The sequence below is a fragment of the Mugil cephalus genome, chromosome 2 (assembly GCF_022458985.1).
Source record: "Mugil cephalus isolate CIBA_MC_2020 chromosome 2, CIBA_Mcephalus_1.1, whole genome shotgun sequence".
Classification (NCBI taxonomy): domain Eukaryota; kingdom Metazoa; phylum Chordata; class Actinopteri; order Mugiliformes; family Mugilidae; genus Mugil; species Mugil cephalus.
In genome coordinates this window covers 17,738,479-17,757,777 of record NC_061771.1, presented here as the reverse complement: position 1 = coordinate 17,757,777, position 19,299 = coordinate 17,738,479, and the positions used below count along the sequence as shown (strand labels likewise).

General features: G+C 45.2%; 1 protein-coding gene across 6 annotated transcripts in view; it reads left to right on the top strand.

The window, feature by feature from the left end:
* The window catches only part of lrba (LPS responsive beige-like anchor protein), a 185,539-nt gene that overhangs the window by 80,266 nt on the left and 85,974 nt on the right, over positions 1-19,299 (top strand). For all 6 annotated transcript variants that reach the window (XM_047577879.1, XM_047577880.1, XM_047577878.1 and 3 more), the window contains exons 35-36: positions 71-179; positions 10,836-11,002. In XM_047577879.1, the coding sequence (XP_047433835.1) occupies positions 71-179; positions 10,836-11,002 (276 nt within the window). The remainder of the gene's footprint in view (positions 1-70; positions 180-10,835; positions 11,003-19,299) is intronic.

Here is a 19,299-nt window from a genome sequence, read left to right as displayed (position 1 = left end):
ATATATTGTACATTACGTTACATATAAACAGTGTTCCCTTTCACTCACGCCCATCTCTTCTCTTCCCCAGGCTTCTCAGTCACACCATGAAGGACCACCTGGTTCGTGTTGCTAATGAAGCCGAGTTTATCCTCAGCCGACAGAGGGCCGAAGACATCCACAAACACGCGGAATTCGAGGTATGATGCTGCACAGTTGTGGTGAGAGTACAGAACGGCCACTGCATTGATCTCTTATTACGCGAGGACCCAAAATTCTAGATGGGGGCAAATATCTTTCCAGCTTGCATTGCACTGGATTGCAGCCTGCTGTAGCAGCAGTAGTTATTTTAATGACTCAAATTGGACCAAATATTATGTGGCTTAAAGTTCAAATGTGGGTACAAAGAGTGGTTTAAAAGTATTGCATGTATGGTGCTGATGTCATTTGAACCGAAGTTTGATTTGCTGAAAAATACTTGGAAAGCGACGGCATTGTCAGTCAAATCTGATCAGCTGTCTCAATATATATATATATATATATAACAGAAAGTAGTGTAGGTTTCAGTTGTGATTATAGCCACAGAAGAATTAGAGAAGTTTGCAAGATGAAAGTTGAAAAAAAACTTTATATTCCCTCCTTCTATGAGGTTCATGGGAAGTTTGAGCTTGTCATGCTCAGTCAGAAAAGTCAACTTTGAGTTTTACGGTCATGACACCGGGACAGCTTTAAATAGAAATGGTTGTCTTAATATTCCGAGGCTCTGTCTGTGAACATGTGTAATAAAAACAAATGAGCGGCAACAATCGGTGAAAGCGTAGACGAGCGGGTCCGGCGGCCGCTTCGCACGTGTCGATCAAGTTCGAGGATCTGTCCCGGCAAATCGAGGGGATAAGTGTTTGCTTTTCAACCCTGGCTAATCGTGAACGCACACACACACACACACACACACACACACACACACACACACACACAGTCGTGCTTCCAGGGTGGAGATCATGTTTGGCACGTATCGCTAACCAAACACGGCGTGGTGTTAATTTATCCCCGACTTGCAGGCCTTGCCCCCTGAAACATCCCCCCCGCCTCTTCCTCTCACCAGTCCCCAGCACAAACGTCGCCATTCACGTGCAGCCACCGGGCCAACTCCGTTCTGACCCGTGGGCACCCTCCGCTGCCCCCCTCACCCCCACCCTCACCCCCACCCTCTGCTTTCTAGATCTCAACCAAATCATTTCCCGTCCTGCTGAGATCCTGTCCATTATACTCCCGCTGGGGGTGTATTTTGCCAGTGACAGGAATATGGCATCCTCCCCTCTCTTCCATCCGTCCCTCCCTCTTTTCTCAGGAACTTGCCAGCACTAAAAGCTGCAGACAGACCTGAAAGGTGCTGGCCTGAAGGGCTAACTGTGTGTAAACCCGCCGCCTCCACTCCCCCCTTAGCCTTGGCCCCCACTTTGCAGTAAAACGTGATGCTTTTTTTTTTTTTTTTTTAAGGTTCAAGGAAGGGTCTCTCTTACATTTGGGCAAAGCAGAATCCCTGAAGACTGCTCAAAGTCAATCATAGAGGAGGCGGCGGCTACTTTTGCACATCAACATTTTGTCTGTGATTGCTATGTTTTGCTGTCTTAGCTGTGTAGGGAGCGTTTGTGACTGTCATCCTTTACCACTGAACCTTTTTTTTTTTTTCCTTCCTCATTCTGCTCCAAGTGTCAGTCAGCTGCACGGTATTATCTTACACGGTCCGACCCTATTTGTTTTGTTTATGTTTTTTTTTATTTTTATGCAGACGTGCATGTAAGTTAGCTGCGGCATCTGACACAAGAGCAGCGCGAGTATGAAAACATGCAGGGAGTGTGTTGCCTGACTGGCTGACAGACAGTCTTGGCAGCCGGCGTTCGCACGACAGCCTCAAATGCTCCCGCTCTGCCTCGGCCCCTCGCTGTGGCTGCAGGCCACATGCTCTCACTGTAACCGAGCATTAGTTCCTTATTTCTAACCTGGCGTACAGCGGGTTTGACTGAAAGGAAACCAACCTCTCCCAATTTAAGTGTTTGCCTTTTTTGTTGTTCTGTATAATCCCGTTTTCTCTGTGCGATCGTGTTTCTTTAGGCTTTTTAAGTTGTTTTTTTTCCCTTAAAATGTGAAAAAGCCTCATCCTCATACAAGCCTTCGGTATGTGCACGGTTATTTGTGTGGTGTGTGTAAAGATAAACATGACATCTACTTTAAGAGAGATCAAATCGCACACAACCAAAAGACATCTGCTGTTCTGCTACAGCATTTAGCTTCTGGTTCGGTCGTTTTGCTTTCCACATTTGTGTTATTTAAATGCACGTAAATAGTACACACACTAGTCTCTCTTAGGACGTTGTATTCTACTTGTGCGTGTTGGGTTCACCGGGTTTGTTCCGTCTGCAAACGAAGCCGCGCTATCTGCTCGCATGAACTGTAACTCACTCGAGTGCCAAAGCCAAACTAATAGAACACCGTTATTTCCCCGTTAGTTGCATTTTTTGGGGGGCGCCCCTACCTTATTTTACCTACCGGTGCAATCTTCCAGCCGTCTTTAATCAGATAGCGCCCGCGCCGTGTCCCAAACTGTGTTTCACAATTGAATTCCTCACTTAAATGCAGTTGCTCCTCGGTGACCTCTGCGAAGAAGTGAAGCCCTGATAAGTCCCGCTCTGATATTGCCGTATTGATTTTTGCTTCTGTACGAGCTCGGCTCGAGCCTGCTGGAGCCAACGGTTTCATTTTGCACTGCCACAATAAAAATAACAGGCCAATGAAACATCCCCCCCGAGGGCGTGGGTGGAGGGTTTTGAAATAATTTTCAGCTATGTCCTCGTTTTTTCTTTCTTTTCTTTCCTTTTTTTTTTTTTTTCTTCTTTAAAGCGTTGTTCTTCTGCTATGTGTTGCGGGGACACTAAACTATATGTTGCTTATTTCCTTCGTGTCATTTGTGTCATCGGCGCTTCCGGAGCGGGATCTGGATCTGCAGCTCCTTCAATAAACACTGCTGCACGTGAGAAATCCTGTTTCAGTTAAACAGCAGAAGCAAGGCCACACAAATGAGAATAATTCAATACATAAAAACAAATTTATGTTTTTTCCCTTGTCAGATTTCATATCCTTCAGAAGGCAGTGATGGAGGAGCCTTTTGATTTAGATACCAGTTTGCCTCAGAGACATAACATATGCTTTTTCTCTCTCTTTCTCTCTCTCTCTCTTCGCCTCTCTTGTTTCTTTCTCACTCACACTCTCAGCGGCTCTCTGTGGGACAGAATTGAGTTATCTTTGGCCCTGAGAGTAAGTTATTACAGTGGGCTTAGGGTGAAACAGAGATGAAGATAACTAGGGGGAAATCCAATTACCTTTTAGGGTTCTCTATCTAATAGGATCCTTAATGTGAAGGAGATCTGCAGATCGGATGCTGCTGCTGCTCCCGCTGCCGCCCGGCGCAGCGAATGATAGACTCTGATATCTTCCACGGGAGCAGGGAGGAGAGGGAGCCCGAGAGATGGAGAGGAAGAGAGAGAAATCGAAACTCCCTCTTTTTATGGGGCTGTTCATTAGGGATGAAATGTGGTGGGCTCAGGGGCACAAGGGCAGATAAGAAGGTTCAGATATGGAGGAGTGAGCAAGACCCCAGTCATTTCTATTCTTTCTCACCTTTACTTTCTGCTCAGTCTTCTCCTCTTTTTTTTTTTCTTCCCCCACACAGCCCCTTGATTCATCCTCTGCTGTTATATGGAGTAATTGAATTGACTGAGAGATCCAGTGAAAGCCAGACGATAGCGGCTAATTAGTGCTTGGCGTCATTGTCTATCCTCTGCTGGGCTTGTAAAACGATCTGGTCCTCCTGCCCATGTTAATGACGTTAACATTGAGCTGATAGTCATTATGTTCTATTATCATAGCACTGATCTCTGGAAGCTTGTGCATCACAAACCATCAGACAGTGCTGAGCACCATACGGGACGTCTAGGTAAGGATGTAGTTATAGGACTGTGGGGATGTCAGTTTTATTTGTTTGTTTTTCCTAAATAGAAAGCATCTATAGAAAGAGTTTTAAGCCTCACGACTGAGTGCATGCTACAGTTTGGATTAGGGATGAGCATCGATAGGATTTTATTGATACCGATGCCATTCTCGATTCTGCTCCGATTCCCTTATCAATTCTTCTTGTGAATTTTTGGTCTAGAAAAGTTAGGTGTCCGTGGTTTCGTGTAGAGCTTCGTGTAGAGAAACATAGAAAATTGGCCACTGGATCCTCTCTAGCGATGCTCTGCTGAGACTTGCCAGCAGAGCACTCGTTGACTGGAGATTGTCAAACACGTGGCGCTCTCTGTATTTAATACGTGCGTCATCGACAAATGCTTCAGCAGGTTATGTTGGTGGTGTCGCTGCCCTTGCTTGAAATTACGGTGCTGCATAAATTGCACATTGCGCTGTTACAGTTCCTTGTGGTGAAGTGCAGCCACACTTTTGACCGGTTCAGCCTTTCTGCTATCCCGTCTTCCTTGTCGTCACGTGATGTGAATGACGTGCTTCTACGTAAAGATTCTTCTTCTTTCATTTTATGGCAGTTGGGAAACAACTTGTAGGTGCGTTACCGCCACCATCTGGACTGGGATGCTAGGATTTGGCACAAAAAGTATTGATATGCATGACAGCTAATGATATCGATGAACTGAACCAGTTGGAACCGGTTATCGATGCCCATCCCTAGTTTGGATGTTATTACAAAAATATTGCAACTCACAGATTTAAATTGTAAAAACACAAAGTTAAAGCATTGAGTGAGAGTTCAGTGCTGTGATGAGGCTGTGATTGAAAATTGCTTTCCAGGAAGCCTGTGGGAGAGCAGTGGGATACAGTCAATGGTCCTCACAAGCAAAAACTACTAAAAATGATCAGGCTATTCCAATATTTTTGAAAGCTACACAAAATACATTCCAAGTTGTCATGCAAATCAAATCCAGTTCAACTTTCAATATGTCATAATGAATTCAAAACAGACATCTGTTGTACTGGTTTCATGAACAGAACTTTTTCTGAATAAAATTAGCCATCGACCATAACAACAACTTGTGAGTGCCTGTATTTGATTTGAGGATGCCAGCGTTGCCTCCCAGAGCTCTGCTGTTCTCCATTCTCATGGATCATTCTTCAAATATGCTCCCCTGCTTGACAGTTTATGGGAATATGTTTTCATAAAAGTTGTATTTCTGCCGTGACTTAATCTGCTACCAGTGTGCACGGAGGCCGACGTGTTTCGACTCGTATCTTCATCAGGGTCACTGCCTGATGTTGGAGTCTTTATTTCCATAGCAACCAAGGAGGCAGAGGTGTTGTGGTGCAGCATCAGATGATAATGTTACTTCTGAAGGCACGTGTCTTCTATTTTTGACGTGCCAAGGCTAGAAATGCTCACTTAGGAACTCCACATGCTGGATAAGTCATCTTTACACCATCAAGTCCTAGAGAGACCTACGATCCATTTGACTCTCCAGGATAATCAGTCTACCACCTCCTCACTGACAACGCTGTCTTGCGCGGTGGTTCATTAGAGCTCATCATTCACCAGCGAATAAAATAAGTCTGAAAAGTGGACTTTGTGTAAGTCTAAGCTCATTGTTGACGTTTCTCTCTGGGAGCTTTGGTTAGCGCCGCATGACTGTCAGACTCTGGAATTTCTTTCAGTGGCAGGGTCTTTACTCTTCGGTAGTTTCACTGGATTACAGCTCAGCTGTGACTTTTTGTTGTAGCTCTACACTTCTAATTTGTCTAATCTGACAAATTAGAAGTGTTCTTTAATTGGCCTTTATCAACAAAAATCCTTCTTTGCTCTTAATCCCTCTAAAATCTTCTGTCTCTTTAATCTTGTCATTGGTTCTCCTCTCTGTAAGGCTTTTCTCTACTTCCTTTTTTTTTTTTTTTTTTTAAATGTTTCCTGTAAGAACAGTGCTAAATGCTGAAGAACACTTCCTCTAAATCAACATCCGGCAAACTAATAACTAATTAGAGAGGCTGATCTGAAGTTGGGTATGAAGGGTTAGGGTTAGTATTAGGGTTAGGGTTAGTGTTAGGGTTAATATTAGGCTTAGGCTTAGGGTTAGGGTTAGTAATAAGGTACTAAGTAATAATTGAAGTCAATATTTTTACTGGAATTTGTACATGCACATAAATAATAATGTAGAATTATCGTCAGGTGAAAAAGAACTGAGAAACAAAGGTTACTTCCACACAGCAACGCACGCGAGAGTCTGAGAAGCACAACTCCCAACGGCTATTTACACCACATCATTCCCAGCACTCAAACTGATAGCTGCCACCAACTGTAGCTCGCTGTCATGTAGTTGTTGCAGCTGTAATGTAGTATGTCAGCGGGGCTGGATGCCCAGGCGTCTCATTATGGGCAAATCTGTTGTCAAGAGAATGAGAGAGAGAAAAAAAAAAACGGGAACATGCCTGTTTTTATGATCGCGTCGTGGCACCGTGAGGATTGAGACGCCTTTTCAAAAGTGAGAAATTTCACATGGGCGAAAACTCCTTAAGGCTGAACAGCTGTAGATGTCTTCACACATAATCCGACTTTATTGTCAAAATGCGTTGGCATGCCGCAGTGATTCTTTCTCTCTTTTCGGGGAAGATGCTTATTCTTTTCTTCTTCTTTTTTTTTCCGCCAAACGACGTGGAGTCTTTTTTTCTGAAGGCACCAGGAGATGGAAAAGGAGAAGCGGGGCACAGAGGATGGTTGGTGAACAGTAGTCTCAGTCCTGCTGTCTTGTCAACATAATGAAGTCCCCAGGTGCCTCCCCCACAGCTCCCATCATTTTGTGTGACCAGCTAACCCCGAAATATGACTTTACTCCACAGTTTCCTTTGTTTTACCCTGACACAGTCCCTTTAGTCGCTGGGAGAATCTTCTCTTGATTGTTTTGTTCATTCGAGAAGCTGAGGGTGAATCATGGATAAACGTTTCATTGTTGCAGTGAGCAGTGCACAGCTGCCTGTGTTCTGTTATAGTCATTTTAGACTCTTTTGCATAGGACGCAATTAAGTGGTTGCTTCTTAAATTATTTCTCATAGAAATTAGTTTTCACCTCCAGCCTTATGATACCACTACCTTGGGTTTTCAGGGAACAGACAGTTCAGAGGAGAGGGATGTGTTTTTCACCCGGTTGCGCGCTACCTTCATTTGACTATTTGTCATCTCCCGACGACGTTTTAACACGTATGATTTTTCACGTGGCATGACCTTGAAGCGGAGCTGGAGTCATCGCGCAAAGAAAGATGGCAGCGGTGCAGACTGATGTGGGTGAAGGAAGGCGCGTTTTTTTGCAGAGACAAGAGGTTTCTGGATAGGAAAGATGAAGAGGCTGCCAGCCAAGCACGGTGACCAGTCCATTAAAGATCAGCCACAGACAGTGTGAAGGGAGGAGGAGGAGGAGGAGGAGAGATACAGAAGATATAGAAGGGCTGCGGCTGCGTTAACCTTGATGGCCGCTAGCAGTGGGCTGATGCCAGCAACGGGGATCTGTTTCAACTGGATTAGATTATTTTTTTTTTCCTCCGGCGCTCCGAGGAAAGAAAAAAAAAATCAATACTTGGGAGCACGGCATGACAGGAGCATCATTTCAGAATTGAAGCGGCTGTCAGGCATTGTCATTTGGTGACTTTTGTTCGCCATTGTACTTTTAAGCCCTCATTTTTCTCCCCCTCCTCTTCCTTTCACTCGTTTCTTCCCTCGCCCATTGTCTGAATTCCCTCGGTGACATTTTATGTTGCAATTTGAAAACTCGAGGGCAAGAGATCAACTGCGAGAGAATCTCTCTGAAACCAATTGGTGGACTGGTTCGCCATCTACTTTTGTTTAGCGACGCCCCCATCCTCCTTTCTCATTCCGTCCTCTTGTCTCTCCAGACCTCCATTGTGCTCCAGGAGGAATTTATTTGTAGTGTATTTGCATTCTCTGATACCAGACAAGGACAAGCCCGATGTATCGCCTTCCTCTGGACAGTTTCTCTGCCCGTTTGTAAATGAAACCCTCTGGGAGTGCTTGTCGGCGGATGTGAGAAATTGGAGATTCTCGCAGAGCGATAGCCCAGCCTTGGAGAGCGTGTATCCCTGATGTGCCACCAGTGTCAAGAGATTGCAAATCAAGCGCTTTAATAACATCTCTGCTGGTTTTGTTTCTTCCTCCCGTTCTCCGGCAGAACCTTGAGAGCCTGGTTTTGTCAGGCGGCGTGTTGAAGGCTCGCCGTGGCATGGCAACACCACTAGACCTCTCTCTCTGTCACTCTAATTGATAAACATAGGGCTGATATCTTGTAATGAGCCTCCATTCTCCGGCCTATTATACTGGTTAACCCTCTCAACCCACAGAGGGAGAGGAGGAGGGGAGCCGAGGCATCATCTGACAACAACTACAGCATTTAGATAAAGCCGACAGTGGTACAACCCCGCTGCTGTGAAACTCTTCTCCTCGTTTCCCCGCTGCTTATTATTTGTAGTATCAGCGTGATCGTGTTCAATGCAGCAGAAAGCCTTTGTGTTTGTTACTGTCTGGTTTAAATGAGGTTCGTTTAGAATAAACGTGTCACAATGCTTCGTCTCCGCAGGTGTCCGCCGCCGTGTCCTGCTAATGTGTAATTTTAGAGAGCTCTTTCCACTCTCCAGTCACTTCCCCCGGCCGGCCCCCGTTTCCTCCCCAAACTCCAGCACACATCCACAGTTATTTATTTGAACCGCGGATGAATTGCGGGAGACACGGCTCAGTGTAATTGACTCGATTAATGCCAGCCATCATCGTTTCGTCTTCGCCAAGCTGTCTTCTCCGGGCGGAGCCGGCACCCAATGTCGCACGACCCTGTCAGCTGGGCCATGTAATGGAAGGTGCTGCCCATGATTGCAGTGTCGCAAGTCATAACGCTCCCACTGCCGGCAGGTTGCGCCCCGGCGGGTGTCGGGGTAGGAAGCTAACGGAGCACAGTCCAAATCCTAAATCTTGAAATCGTGAAATAAATACAAGGCTTGGTTTGTGGTTGGTGCTCAATCCGCTCATTATTAAAAATGCACTGATCACATTGTTGGGGACAACCTTACATTAAATCCACTGTGAGCTTTCCTTAAGTGTTGTTTCACCAGTTTGTTTTAAAATATCCAAAATTCCTCCTTTTTTTAGTTCCACTTCCATATAGTGGACCTGAATGCAGCATGGTGCCAACGAGCGAGATTTAGTTATTCCCTTTAACTCTCGTAAAAACACAACATAATAAGTCCTTCGTATTAACCCGGCACATTCTCTGACTTCACATCAACGGAATGACCCCTGGAATTAACGGTGACCTGTCTTTTCCACTTAGAGGCAAACCCTGCTTTGGCTTTTAATGGCGCTACTTATACGTTCAGCTTTTTCGGGTTGTTATTTTAGGGGTGAGCCTGTGGATTTGGCCTTTTTCTGCCGTAGTCGACTTTGGCTTCGGATAGAAGAAAAGCCCATTACAGCATGGAGGGTTTGGGTGTTTGGGCAGGCTCAGCGCGCAGGTGATGAAGTGTTTGTTTATGGTTATGAGTTTGAACCCAGCACCGCTGATTAGTACTGCAGACTTTACATGTCTCAGACAGGAGCAGATGGAAATGGACTCCTTGCAGACCTGCCACTTGCTATCTGGCTAAATGATGGAAATGCTCACGAGTAGTTATTTTAAAAATGGATCATTCCTGTAATTATGCATAAAATGTGTGGATTTTTGTTGTCCCGCGTTCAACAAACTGTTCGAAGTGTCACATAAAGCTTCTCGTGCAATAAATATGGTGAGCGCAGCTAGAATTGTTGGCTCTCGATGCCATCCTATGAGTCAGTTCCCTTAGCCTGGCTTCCCTCCACGTCCCGGCCGTGCACGACTTTACCTCCGCTGATCAAGATTAATGGACGTGCAGCGCAGGCACACGCGGAGCAAAGGCCTTCTCCTCGCTTCGCCGTGAATTCTTTTTGTCTAAAATGCGAAACATTTACCCGGCAATCCCTCTTTCGCCGTTGCCGTTTCCCAGGTCATCACGCTGGAAGGTCACGGCCCACTTTAATGCCATATAAAGAGACATAGATTGATAATTAAGGCCCAGCAGCCTGCAGAAAAGCCCCTCTAATGTGATTTATACCTATAGATTTTCTGTCAGATATGAAATGTTGTCGTTCAAATTGAAGAGGAGGGCCCATTATAAAGCGATTTACTGGTAACTTTGAGAACACATGTTATATTTGTTCAGCCTGTTTTTTTTTGGTTAATAGTCACCGTACGGTCGTGCCAGTGTGATTGTTTCGGACGATGCAAAGAAAGGTTTTTATCATCTTCAGTGAGAACGTCTTTTTAAAACTCAACGTAAGCCACGGGGGCTGCGCGACTTTGCAGTAGAGGTTGCTCGTGAACCGGAGATTGGAAATCGAGGTGCTGTTTCAAATTATAGCTGGTATTTTCGGAAGGTGTTTTAGTTCCACCGTCGCCGCAGAGTTCAAAGGCCCATTCTGATAACAAATTCAGACAGAGAAAAATGTCCTCCCTGCGCGTTGTAGGTATCGTGTGATTTGGGGAGCCGGAGGGCAGTTAGAAAATATGTGTCCACTGTTATTAATCAACGTGACACGAGGGCAGAAATGACCCCGTGCTTTTCATTTGGTTCTACATAGTCGAGTTTCTACACGGGAAATCACCGACCGCGTATGTTGCTGTTTTCTGATCCCACGACCGTATTCCCTTTTATATACTGGCGTAATTTGCAATGTGAGCACTTTTCTGCTCCCCTTTACTTGCACGTGAATGTAATCTGTTTTTGTCTCTGTTTTCCAGTCCAGCTGTGCTCAGTACGCGGCAGATAAGCGCGACGAGGAGAAAATGTGCGACCACTTGATCCGGGCGGCCAAGTACCGCGACCACGTGACGGCCACCCAGCTCATCCAGAAGATAGTCAACATCCTGACCGACAAACATGGACCCTGGGGAAACTCCACCGTAAGGTAAAGCTGGCGCTGCACACTACAAACACTACATATGGGTCGATCCGTCATTTGTCTGTCATTTGTTTGGAGCACAATAAGTGTGTTAAGTGAAACATTGTATAGAAATGCCTTTAATCACAATGATGCACCTGTTTTCTTTTTTTTTTTTTTTCCTGTTTTCATCGCACGCAATTTTCTCCTCGGCCTCGCAAAATATTCAAATCACCGTAACGGTTTTAATCTCATCATTATCTTCCTCATCCCCCCCAATACTTTGATTTAATTAGATTTGCAAAGGTGAAAATGTCGGCCGTGGGTTGAGTGATGCATTGACTTGGGAGCGAGATGAAAGCCGTCGGAACGGGCTCGGCTCCCATTAGGAACAGAGGGGGAACCTTATCCTCTGTGTTTGTTTCGCCAAATAGGCAGCAGAATCCAGCTATTCCCTAATGATGGCTGTTTGTGCAGGTAGTGTGTAATGGCGAGCTAGAGAGAAGGACGGCTGCAGGCTCACGCTTGTTAGGCTGAGGCAAGTCTCCGGGGACTCGTCTGGCGAGGGTTAGTTTGCCGTTGGATCAGGAGTCTATCTCTGGCCGCCCTTTGTTTTTCATCTCTGTTTGTTTCTCTCTTATATCAGGATGTGGTGCATTATTTGTCATATTTTTCCTTCCTTGATCCGGTCCCCCTCCCTCCCTCCCTCTCTCCCTCTCTCCTTCCAGCTCTTTCTTTCTCTCAGCCTCCATGTGTACTCACACAAGGCTGTTCCATTTACTATATGGATATTGTGTTCTACGAGCCCTGGCTAGAAAAGTCCCCCCCATTACCGCTCCTTTATGCTGTTGTGATATTGATGGTTTTCCTAATGGCTGCCGATGGGCGCAGGGAGCCATTGGCACTGAGCCTTGGAGTGCAACGCTCTTTTAATAAATCACAATCAGTCTTGTGCCATTACATCAATATTTTTGGTCAATTACTGTGAAGGTCAGGTGGTGCAGCTTCGCACCAGAGCCCCTAGTATGTGGGCATAGGAGAAACATCTGGTGCTGCAAATCTCAGAGAATGAGGAAGGGAAGATGGACCCCCCCTCATTCAATAAAAAAAAAATAAAAATAAATAACGTACACACCTGTATACCTGCAGGCATCTTTACATTTTTAACTAAGTCCACACGTACGCAAAACATGTGGCGCGGCAACACCTCTGTCTGATAACGGGAACGGGCGTGGACCAAAAGAAACCCTTTTTCCAGCTGTGAAAACCCCATCCAGGAACACAAAGACAATACGCAGCTATGATTACGTCCCCCCCCCTTTTTTTTGTTGCAGCGGTGTAAAACCCCACGCCTGCCGACTCGCACGCCATAAAAAGCGTATTCCCCGAAGTTTCCATTCAATAAAGCGTCTGAAAATGAAAATATTATTTTCTCACAGGCTGATGGGAATTGTTGTTTCCTCACGGCAGGCATCTAATATCTTCTGACACGGCGTGACCCGCCTGAATGCAATTTGTGTCTTAATATCCAGCTTACAGCGGCCCTGGCCTCTGGAGGACGGAGGTGTTAGGTGATTTTCCCTTTTCCATTCCCTTGCTTCTTCATCATTTCTCTCTCTGCGGCTCTGTCTCTCTTTCACGAGATACAATTTCTTCCTTTCTTCCTTTCTTCCCCCCTCCTGTCTCTCTCTCTCTCCCCGCGTCCTTTGCTCCTTCTTGTTTCAGTTTCTACTTCAGTTGTACCGCTAAGTGTCCAGGGAGGATTCCTCTCCACCAGACAAAGGAATTGTCTATCATTTTTGTGCCCTTGTCTGTCACCGGGTGTCAGGACACAGATGAATCCGCGGCCAGACAGATAGGGCTACTACCTGTTCATCCGTGCGTTTTTTGTCCCGGCACCTTGAGACTCAGGTGTACAACATGCCAGTAAAAAGACGGCTGTCTTTTTAAGAGACAAAAAAAAAAAAAAAAAGGTAAATGAATAGCTGGAAAGACAGACACAAATGAAAGAACTGGCAGATTTCATTTTTCCCCCCCTCCCTGCTTTTTGTTTCTTTTTTTCTTTTTTTTTTCAAGCTGGGGTCCACTGAGCATCCAGCCCGCCGCGATGTTTATTTGGGTCAGGAATCATCTTTCATGTATATGACACCTAGACCAAGTCGACAGACAGAGAGGGGAGATGAGGGCAGATGATGGAGAACGCCAACTCGCGCTCTCTGGGGACGCGCACTACCTCTCATACCTTCTCTTTATTGCATTCTAATAGGCTGACTAATGTACCATGGAAATTCACTCTGGATGCAGGAAGCGGGGGAAAGTAAAAAAGGAAGGTGCGGTGTGATGTAAAGGCGGGTTTCGTGCGCGCGCGGTTTCAGCCAGAAGCTGCCGTTGTTGTCAGCCTCCTGATGAAGCCAGCCTCTGGGAAGCGAATGCAAACCTTCGTTCAAGTTAACGGATGCAAAGCTAGCATCAGCATCCTTTTTTTTATTTCCAGCGCGCTCCGACAATCCTCACCCACAGCCAGACCCTCAAAGCGCGCGCCCGCTCCGCTCCTCTCCTCTCCCTCCGCTCCTCCTTCCTCATATAAGCAGCTCATTTTCTGCAGCACTGCTGCTCTAATGGACGCCCTTAGGCTAGAGGCTTCCCAGCCAAGGGACATCCATCTTTTGGCGTGTCACACTCCTGCCCGGCAAAAAATCTTTGTGATGTGCACTCCAATTTTTCTTCAGTAAATCAAATCTTCCTTCCTTCAGAAAGACAAATGCTTCAGGGTTGGAGTGTTATAGAGAAAATCAATGCCGGCAAAATTGAAACAGTATGCCCCCGTATTGATCGGACCTTGCGAGATCGAAAACCAACAGCTTTGTAACTGTTCCACTGGACAGTTAGCTGACCTGTAATGGACAAACTATTGATATTAGCATTACTATTTTATCTCGCGCTACGTCATTTCACCAGCGCACTATTGAGGGAAAGAAACCGTAGTAGGAGATTCAGATAGTCGCAGGAAATGTGGTTTCCTTCTTTTAAGCCAGTGATACAGCAGATGACATCGAATGGTGTCCACACAAAACACCGTGCACAAATCTCCTACCACTCACTATTTGATATATAACATTTAGTTTGAATTCAGCTCACATTTTTTCTTTATTTTCCTGCTTAATTCACCACCACTAACCTCTGTTTTTTCATTATCTGTTTAAAAAATAAAAAAAAATAAAATAAAATTTTTAAGATTATATCAGATTTTTCCTATTACCTAGATATTTGATGGCAAGATTGGATTATCCAAAATAAAAAGAAGACTGATGCTAGCTTTGCATCTGGGTCGTATCTTTTTGAACCAATCAGAGCTCTGTTTGAGCAAATGCTCCATGTGCTGTTATTTTCTTCTGATTTCACCGATAAAAGTCCTTATAGGATTCAACCAACGCAACCGACACAAGCAACACGTTTTTTCAAAACAAAAAACTTCAGGCGAACCCAACAACTTCTTTTTTTTTTTTTTTTTAAATTTGATTACTCAAGAACAATACCACTCAGAGCGACTCTGAGTCTCCCAGAGACTGGCTTCATCGAAAGGTTGACAACAGCACTTCTGGCTAAAACCATGTGTGCAGTCCACTTTCCTATAATATGTTAAACATTAAATATTCTCGACTCGATAGACTAGTTTCACGCACAATCAGAACACGGAACATCTGCCTGTGCAACAATCAACCAGCTCTCATTAGATTCCAGAAATAATTGTTTTTTTGTTTTTCTTTTTTGAGGAGGTAAAGCACCTGGTATGTGTTTTTCATAAGCATTTAAAAAAAAAAAAAAAAAAAACATCTTCCAACACAAACTGTTTTGCACAGAAACCTTTAGCCGGTCTGAAATTCATGACCAAATGTTGTCAACAAGCGGTGACGATGTCTCTGAGAGGACGAGTCAAGAGCGATGATGCTGATGGTGGAGACTGAGACTGAGACTCATTGAAGGATGTCCACAGTTTAACCCGCTAACAAAAGAAATAACCACGACAATGTGGAAATATGCAAAATCAAACCCGTTGTGAACAGCCTTGATGAAGGAGTCAGTGCAAGAAAATGACACAACTTCCAGTTGAATTTAAATGTTTAAATGTTCGACTGTTAAAGGTTTTTATATGACTATTTCATAAAACACAAATTTGTGCGTCTACAAACCCATTACCCATAGTAAGAACGTGAGGGCCCTTAATTGTGAACGCTGCTGGTCGCCTTATTCCATTACAATGGAGCTGAGTCACCCTCCCACCACTTCAGTGAGGACACTCGAATGTTCACGTTGTGCTTTCTCAAATAAACGACTGCACGAGAAGCGGCGGCGGCCAGATGAGTCTCTGCTTGTGCGCCTCCATTCCAGACTTAAATCACAATTATGATGCGCAATACTGAACGTAACGCACGCGCTAGCGCCGGGGTCTGCACAACGTCTGCGCTGCCTTGCGTGCGTGCCCCGCGGACACTCTGTACATTACGGCTTCGCCGGCACCGGTGCGCGCAGAGCTGAAAAAGGAAATGGGACTCCGGCACGTCAGTGAAGATCATAACCATAGGAAACAAGAACATAACAGTTTAAAATACACTGACTCTTCGGAAATGCACGACACGAGAGGGGCAGGAAGACGGAGGGGAGGGGGGTGGAACGGAGGATGATAGGGAGAGATATTTGTTAGAGAAAGATCAAAGGTTGAGATGGAGACAAAGACAAGACAAGGGGCATTTTTCCACAACATCCTCTCTTCTTGCTGCTGTATACACAGATCCATAGAGATGAGTGATCGTGCAAATCTGTATGTAAAATGTCGAGAAGAAGTAAAGTGTCTTTGCTGGACGCAGGCTGCAGCTGCTGACTTTATCCAACCATCACACATGTTTTGTTCTTTTAGATTTTTAAACATCTGCACATCGGTTTAAATCTTTTTCTGCATCGACTTACTATGCACACAGCATAATGGCTATTTTTTTTTTCCTTTCTATTTTTTTTTTTACTGGTAATGGCTTCTTCGTTTGCTTATAAATACTTGCTGTCCAAACACAAACATGACCCCGCGTTCTGAGCATCAGCAGCTGTCGCCGTCCCCGGCTCCCGTGTCATCGGAGGCGGAGGCGGTCGCTTCCTTCAGCCCGGGCCCCGGCTACTTCAAAACCAATTAGCCGGGGCTCGGGTCGCGATCATCAATCTGCGCCTGTGCCGGCGTAAACACGCGGCATAAACACGCGGCGCGGGGGCAATGCGAGCCGGGGCCTTTAGGTTTCTTCGACCGGCGGCGGACGTTCGCGGCGTTTAAGTCCTTAAACGGGTTTAACGTTAAAACCCCACGGCTCATTAATCAAGCGCCGTGACACGTGTCTGAGGTAGAAAAGTTACAAAAAGGATGTTCTCTTAAATCTGCGGGGAGAATGCTCACGTTTGACAGACGTGCGTTCCATCAGTTACATAAAATAACGTGCCACGGCGGCCCTACCGTGCAGTCCGGCTCATGGATATGAATTGGAATATAGCCTTAATGATAACATTTACCTCCACTGTATATACAGTACAGTGGCTGGGCCTGTAAGGAATAGTAACAAAGTGTCATGGTGAAACATATTAACAGCTGATGATGTCCATATGTTAGCGTGGTTAAGTGCGCGCTATAGGCCCGGACTCCAAAAAAAAAAAAAAAAAAACTCTTCGTAGATGGCTTAAATGACATCAGAAAGGAAACTTTTAATTATGACGGTAGAGATAATTTTTAGCGACACACGTGCAGTGCTTTACTGACCTCTCTCGGTCCTCCGGTCCACGCGGTGCGAGGGCGCACGACGCCAACCGTTTCATCTGAGCCGGAGGTGAGACTGCACAAGAGGGTTTTTTTTTTCCCCACTTTAACCGGTTCACCGTAAACCGCTCGCGCCCTCCGCTCCATCAGCGCCGTCCGCCCTCGTCCGAGCATCACAGGAGCGTAATGGAATGCTAGTTATGAGGGATGAAAGAAGGCCGCCATCCCAGAAAGACCAATTACGCCCGGCCCCCGCGTCCCTGCCTCGCTGCTCACGGCGAGCCGGCGCTCTGCAACTATCAGATTTATGAGTTTCATGCACCCTTAAGAAAGTATATGGCCTTGGTGGAGCAAGGTCACGATAAAATGGTGCTGATCAATATCTGAATGAAAAGCCATTTGGGAAGTTTTTAGGGCTTTTTTTTTTTTTTTTTCCCTCCTCCATCCTTTCTTCTTGGATGCAATATCTGCAGAGTATCGATTGTCCGGGGCCAGTAGTTAGTCAAAGGCTATCTCCTTTGACTAACCCTTTGCAGCGTGTCAGACCCCCACCTCTCTCTTCCTCTTGATAGATTGGTATGCTTCCAGCCACTGTAATTACACCATGGGACCAGCAGGTCATTTATTTTGCTACTTTCAACACTCGCCCCACCAAAAAAAAAAAAAAGAAGGAAAAATCGCCTTTATCTTTAGAATCCGGACTTCCTGGTGCAGCTAAAGCGGGGAAATAAGATGGAAAAACACCAACGTTTCCTCCCATATGGAGTGTAGCATCGTGAAGAATGAGAATCTGCTTTTTACTCGTAGATTCACTTCACAGACAGACAGACAGACACGCCGTTCTCGGGAGTTCAAGTTCAGCCGCACGCTTAGAGGATCAAACCTGAGCAGGTCAATAGCGTGTAGCGTCTGGGATCTGAAAAAAAGAAAGGTGGGAAAAAAAAAAATCTATATTCAGCCGCTCTTTTGTAGGTGCTATACTCTGGCATAGTCACTTTATTAGGTACACAATGCGATGCAGACCATGAATAAATAAAACTGTCTTTATTAAACTGATCAGAGGCCCCATTTGTGTGAGCTAATGCTTTTGTTTTATTCATTTTTTGTAGTTTTTCAACGGATGAGATAACGGCCATTATAGTTAGACTTGTGTTTATTGCTGCACTTGACAGCACACACACACACTTACACACACACAAACACACAAACGCGCACACACACACAAACGCGCACACACTATCAGTGCCGTAATGCGCGCGGCCATATGATGGAGAGAGGGGAGGACGTGCTCATGAATAGCAGACAGCTCTAGATGAGATTGTCGAGACTTGTAGTTCCACAGCGCCCTGATGCAAAAAAAACAAAAAAAACGACAACAACTGACTTCTATACAGAGAGGAAAGGAGAGAAGTAACTTTATACTTTAACTAATCTTGACTTGAATGATCTGTTCGGTTTTAAAAAGCCTAAATTACAGTGAAATCTACAATGTTTCACATTAAAAAAGTTTAAAACCTAAGGAGTTTTAATGTCACAGCCCTCAATTGGATTTGCCGTTAGAGGTGAAGGTTAAACCTGGTCCCCTGTTTATGTTATAAATGAAAACCTTTTGGCTCAAAAAAAAAAAAAAAAAAAAAAAACGAACCCTCCTCCGACTCCTAATCTCAGCTGACCTTGAGCTTCGCCCGTGTTTTTTCTTTTGGGGTGCGTTGGAAACGCGGGTCTGCGTCCAGATTTGTCACAGCGTCTCAAGATCAGCCCTGAAAGCTAGAGGTCAGGAGATTATTACAATGGGGCCGGTAATGGCAGAATTATGCAACTCCAGTCCAGTGGATGCCCTCATTACACCGCTGCAGTGGTGATAAATGGCCTTAAATGCATGTTGTCAGAATCGCAGGAAAAATGTGACTCTTCATCAGAAATACAGATGGTACCACTTCAGTGCTGTCGCGCTGCAAGTCTGTGTATACAATTTAGTGCGCGTTAATACTCGGATTATATCAACAGGCCAAGGAGCGAGAAGCTATTTAAAAATAAAATAAATAAATAATAAAATAAAGAATACAATAGGTTTCTTTTGTCCATCTTTGGTCAATATTCGCTGCTTTACTAATTCAACACTCTTCCTCCTACCTCCCATGAAATCTGATGTAATTAGTGTCTAATGGTGTGGCCTTTGTTGGTGAATTTCCGCTGAGTGTAATTGCTGCTAATTGGAAGCCTCACACTAAGCTGGTGGTAATTAGGGCTTGATTTGCATTATTTCATTTGGCTGCGCCGCACTCGCGGGGAGTCTGGAGCCTTTTGGCGTCCACCCTTGGGAGTACTTTGATCCTCGCGAGCCGACGATGGTGCCGAGGTGCAGCAGCAAAAAACCTCGCTGCTCCGGTTTCAGATCACTTTCTGAAAGCTGCTGGATAAATTGGAGTTAATAGGGAGGAGCGGCGGGCGCTCGAGTTGCCTTGACAGTGGGAGCGTGGTTGCAGCCGATTCGTACGAAACCGAACGACGTTAACGTGGAAGTAATTGGTTT